At 60.8% G+C, this 5,272-nt stretch overlaps 1 protein-coding gene across 2 annotated transcripts; it reads right to left on the minus strand.

Moving 5' to 3' along the window:
• Positions 1–322: 322 nt before the first annotated feature.
• On the minus strand, positions 323–5,071 carry LOC129040557 (uncharacterized). Of its 2 annotated transcripts, none has more exons than XM_054495239.1 (2): positions 4,255–5,071; positions 323–4,219 (listed from the first exon to the last, which is right to left on the minus strand). In XM_054495239.1, the coding sequence occupies exons 1-2, from the start codon at positions 4,864–4,866 to the stop codon at positions 1,769–1,771; spliced, it is 3,063 nt and encodes a 1,020-aa protein (XP_054351214.1). In that variant the 5' UTR covers positions 4,867–5,071; the 3' UTR covers positions 323–1,768. The 2 variants fall into 2 exon arrangements, with proteins under 2 accessions (XP_054351214.1, XP_063523208.1); XM_063667138.1 differs by having other exon boundaries at positions 920–2,462; positions 2,660–5,050.
• Positions 5,072–5,272: the final 201 nt, after the last annotated feature.

The following is a 5,272-nucleotide window of genomic DNA, read 5'->3' on the forward strand; positions in this document are numbered from 1 at the left end:
AATAGTGCTACTATGAACATACGTGTGCATATGTCTTTATAGCAGCATGATTTATAATCCTTTGGGTATATACCCAGTAATGGGATGGCTGGGTCAAATGGTATTTCTAGTTCTAGATCCCTGAGGAATCGCCACACTGACTTCCACAATGGTTGTGTTTTTTAAAAAATTTTTATTTCGCCCCGTTTGGGAAATGAGGAGCGCCTCTGCCTGGCCGCCAACCGTCTGGGAAGTGAGGAGACCCTCTGCCCAACTGCCCAACTGCCCACTGTCTGGGAAGTGAGGAGACCCTCTGCCCAACTGCCCAACTGCCCAACTGCCCACTGTCTGGGAAACGAGGAGCGCCTCTACTGGGCCGCCAAGTGTCTGGGAAGTGAGGAGCGCCTCTGCCCAACTGCCCACCGTCTGGGAAGCGAGGAGCGCCTCTGCCTGGCCGCCACCCTGTCCCGGAAGTGAGGAGCGCCTCTGCCCAGCTGCCCAGAGTCCCGGAAGTGAGGATCACGTCTGCCCGGCCGCCAACTGTCTGGGAAATGAGGAGCGCCTCTGCACTACCGCCAATCGTCAGGGAAGTGAGGAGGAGCGCCTCTGCTGGGCCGCCAACCGTCTGGGAAGTGATGAGCGCCTCTGCCCAGCTGCCAACCGTCTGGGAAACAAGGAGCCCCTCTGCCTGGCCGCCTCCCTGTCTGGGAAGTGATGAGCGCCTCTGCCTGGCTTACCACCGTCAGGGAACTGAGAAGAGCCTCTGAAAGGCTGCCCGCCATCTAGGAAGTGAGGAGCACCTCTGCCCGGCCGCCAACCATCTGGGAAGTGAGGAGTGCCTCTGCCGGGCAGCCAACCAGCTGGAAAGTGAGGAGCATCTCTGCCGGGCAGCCAACCAGCTGGGAAGTGAGGAGGGCCTCTGCCCGGCTGCCAACCCTCTGGGAAGTGAGGAGCACCTCTGCCCAGCTGCCCACAGTCCGGGAAGTGAGGAGCACCTCTGCCTGGCCGGCCAACTGACTGGGAAGTGAGGAGGCACCTCTTCCCGGTCACACCAACTGTCTGGGAAATGGGGAGCGCCTCTTGCCTGGCCGTCAACCATATGGGAAATGAGGAGCTCCTCTGCCCAGCGGCCCACTGCCTGGGAAGTGAGGAGTGCCTCTGCCCGACCGCCGCACCATCTGGGAAGTGAGGAGCGCCTCTGCCTGGCAGCCAACTGTCTGGGAAGTGAGGAATGCAGTGAGGAGTGCCTCTGCCCAGCTGCCCACAGTCCGGGAAGTGAGGAGCACCTCTGCCCAGCTGCCAACCATCTGGGAAGTGAGGAGCGCCTCTGCCCAGCTGCCCACAGTCCGGGAAGTGAGGAGCGCCTCTGCCCAACTGCCAACCATCCGGGAAGTGAGGAGCACATATGCCCACCTGCCAACTGTCTGGGAAGTGAGGAGCATCTCTGCCGGGCAGCCAACCAGCTGGGAAGTGAGGAGCACCACTGCCCAGCTGCCCACAGTCCGGGAAGTGAGGATCACCTCTGCCCAGCTGCCCACAGTCCAGGAAGTGAGAAGCGCTTCCGCCCAGTTGCCCAGAGTCCGGGATGTGAGGAGCGCCTCTGCCCAGCTGCCCACAGCCCGGGAAGTGAGGAGCGCCTCTGCCCAGCTGCCAACCATCCGGGAAGTGAGGAGCACATATGCCCACCTGCCAACTGTCTGGGAAGTGAGGAGCATCTCTGCCGGGCAGCCAACCAGCTGGGAAGTGAGGAGCACCACTGCCCAGCTGCCCACAGTCCGGGAAGTGAGGATCACCTCTGCCCAGCTGCCCACAGTACAGGAAGTGAGAAGCGCTTCCGCCCAGTTTTCCAGAGTCCGGGATGTGAGGAGCGCCTCTGCCCAGCTGCCCAACAGTCCGGGAAGTGAGGAGCACCTCTGCCCGGCCAGCGAACCGACTGGGAAGCGAGGAGCGCCTCTTCCCAGCCACCAACTGTCTGGGAAATGAGGAGAGCCTCTTGCCTGGCCGCCAACCATGTGGGAAGCGAGGAGCGCCTCTGCCCAACGGCCCACTGTCTGGGAAGTGAGGAGCGCCTCTGCCCGACCGCCGCACCATCTGGGAAGTGAGGAGCGCCTCTGCCCGACCGCCGCACCATCTGGGAAGTGAGGAGCGCCTCTGCCCGGCCGCCAACTGTCTGGGAAGTGAGGAACGCAGTGACGAGTGCCTCTGCCCAGCTGCCAACCATCTGGGAAGTGAGGAGTGCCTCTGCCCAGCTGCCAACCATCTGGGAAGTGAGGAGCGCCTCTGCCCAGCTGCCAACCATCTGGGAAGTGAGGAGCGCCTCTGCCCAGCTGCCAACCATCTGGGAAGTGAAGAGCCCTTCTGCCCAGCTGCCCAGAGTCCGAGAAGTGAGGAGCACCTCTGCCCAGATGACAACCATCTGGGAAGTGAGGAGCGCCTCTGCCCAACTGCCAAAGATCCGGGAAGTGGGGAGCGCATATGCCCACCTGTCAACTGTCTGGGAAGTGAGGAAGGCCTCTCCCCGGCCGTCCAAATGACTGAGAAGTGAGGAGTGCCTCTGCCTGGCCGCCACCCCGTCTGGGATGTGAGGAGCGCCTCTGCACGGCTGCCAACCGTCCAGGAAGTGAGGAGCCCCTCTGCCCAGCTGCCTACCATCCGGGAAGTGAGGAGCGCAAATGCCCACCTGACAATCATCTGGGAAGTGAGGAGTGCCTCTGCCAGGCCACCCACCATCTGGGAAGTGAGGAGCGCCTCTGCCTGGCCGTGTCCCTGTCTGGGAAGTGATGAGCGCCTCTGCCTGGCTTACCACCGTCTGGGAACTGAGAAGCACCTCTGAAAGGCTGCCCACCATCTGGGAAGTGAGAAGCACCTCTGCCCGGCCGCCAACCATCTGAGAAGTGAGGAGCGCCTCTGCCAGGCAGCCAGCCCTCTGGGAAGTGAGGAGTGCCTTTGCCCAGCAGCCAACCGTCTGGGAAGTGAGGAGCATCTCTGCCGGGCAGCCAACCAGCTGGAAAGTGAGGAGGGCCTCTGCCCGGCTGCCAACCGTCTGGGAAGTGAGGAGCACCTCTGCCCAGCTGCCCACAGTCCGGGAAGTGAGGAGCACCTCTGCCCGGCCGGCCAACTGACTGGGAAGTGAGGAGCACCTCTTCCCGGCCACCAACTGTCTGGGAAATGAGGAGCATCTCTTGCCTGGCCACCAACCGTGTGGGAAGTGAGGGGTGCCTCTGCCCAGCTGCCAACTGTCTGGGAAGTGAGGAGCGCCTCTGCCCGGCCTCCAACTGTCTGGGAAGTGAGGAACGCAGTGAGGCGTGCCTCTGCCCAGCTGCCAACTGTCCGGGAAGTGAGGAGTGCCTTTGCCCAGCTGCCAACCATTCGGGAAGGGAGAAGCCCCTCTGCCCAGCTGCCAACTGTCTGGGAAGTGAGAAGCGCCTCTGCCCAGCTGCCCATAGTCCGGGAAGTGAGGAGCACCTCTGCCCAGCTGCCAACCATATGGGAAGTGAGGAGCGCCTCTGCCCAGCTGCCAACTGTCCAGGAAGTGAAGAGCGCTCTGCCCGGCCACCAATTGTCTGGGAAGTGAAGAGCGCCTCTGCCAGGCCACCACCCCATCTGGGATGTGAGGAGCGCCTCTGCCCAGCTGCCCACAGTCTGGGAAGTGAGGAGCGCCTCTGCCTGGCTGCTGCCCCATCTGGGAAGTGAGGAGTGCCTCTGCTTGGCCGCCAACCATCTGGGAAGTGAGGAGTACCTCTCCCAGGCTGCCAACCATCTGGGAAGTGAGGAGCACCTCTGCACAGCTGCCAACGGTCCAGGAAGTGTGGAGCTCCTCTGCCAGGCTGCCAACCATCTGGGAAGTGATGAGGGCCTCTGCCCACCCACAGTCTGGGAAGTGAGGAGCACCTCTGCCTGGTTGCCGCCCCATCTGGGAAGTGAGGAGCGCATTTGCCTGGCTGCCAACCATCTGGGAAGTGAGGAGCACCTCTGAAGAGCGCCTCTGCCCTGCTACCAACCGTCTGGGAAATGTGGAGCGCCTCTGCCCATCTGCCAACTGTCCAGGAAGTGAGGAGCGCCTCTGCCCAGTTGCCAACCGTCCGGGAAGTGAGGAGCGCCTCTGTCCAACTGCCAAGGGTCCGGGAAGTGTGGCGCTCCTCTGCCAGGCCGCCAACCATCTGGGAAGTGATGAGGGCCTCTGCCAGGCCGCCGCACCCTCTGGGATGTGAGGAGCACCTCTGTCTGGCTGCCCACAGTCCTATAAGTGAGGAGCGCCTCTGCCCGGCTGCCCACAGTCCTGGAAGTGAGGAGCGCCTCTGCCAGCTCTGCAAAGTGAGGAGTGCCTCTGCCCAGCCGCCAACCATCTGGGAAGTGATGAGGGCCTCTGCCCACCCACCGTCTGGAAAGTGAGGAGCACCTCTGCCCACCCACCGTCTGGAAAGTGAGGAGCACCTCTGCCCGGCCGCCGCCCCTTCTGGGAAGTGAGGAGCGCCTCTGCCCAGCTGCCAATGGTCCGGGAAGTGAAGAGCGCCTCTGCCCAGTTGCCAACCGTTGGGGAAGTGAGAAGCCCCTCTGCGCAGCTGCCAACCGTCCGGGAAGTGAGGAGCGCCTCTGCCTGGCCGCCAACTGTCTGGGAAGTGAGAATCGCAGTGAGGAGCACCTCTGCCCAGCTGCCCACAGTCCAGGAAGTGAGGAGCGCTTCTGCCCAGCTGCCAACCATCTGGGAAGTGAGGAATGCCTCTCCCTGGCCGCCCAAATAACTGGGAAATGAGGAGCACTTCTGCCCAGCCGCCAACCTTCTGGGAATTGTGGAGCGCCTCTGCCCAGCTGCCAACTATCCGGGAAGTAAGGAGCCCCTTTGCCCAGCTGCCAACCATCCTGGAAGTGAAGAGCACCTCTGCCCATCTGTCCACAGTTCGGGAAGTGAGGAGCCCCCTCTCCGCAGCTGCCAACCGTCTGGGAAGTGAGGAGCGCCTCTGCCTGGCCGCTGTGCAGACTTCCAAATGTGAAGTGACGGCCTTGTGTGTGATCTTTTCTGTCTTCCCCAAGTTTGCATTTTCGACATTAATGTTTACTTTTTAATTAAAAATTTACAAAAAATTTTTTATTCATCTCTGATATTTTCTAATTTCCCTTGTGATTTCTTCTTTGACCCGTTGATTAAGAGTGTATTGGTTAATTTTCATACATGAAAATTTGCATTTTCCTTTTGGTCTAGATTTCTAATTTTATTCATTGTGATTAGAGCAGATAACTTTGTATGACTTCTACTTTTTAAATTTTTTTTTCAGATGGAGTTTTGCTCTTGCTG

Source organism: Pongo pygmaeus, chromosome 6 (assembly GCF_028885625.2).
Source record: "Pongo pygmaeus isolate AG05252 chromosome 6, NHGRI_mPonPyg2-v2.0_pri, whole genome shotgun sequence".
Classification (NCBI taxonomy): Eukaryota; Metazoa; Chordata; class Mammalia; order Primates; family Hominidae; genus Pongo; species Pongo pygmaeus.

Coding starts and splice junctions, on each gene's coding strand:
- LOC129040557 (XM_054495239.1), bottom strand. CDS start 4,866: ATGGGCAGAGGTGCTCTTCACTTCCAGGATGGTTGGCAGCTGGGCAAA. Junction 4,220..4,254: donor CGCTCCTCACTTCCAGGACT/GTGGGCAGCCGG, acceptor CCTCACTTATAG/GACTGTGGGCAGCCAGACAG.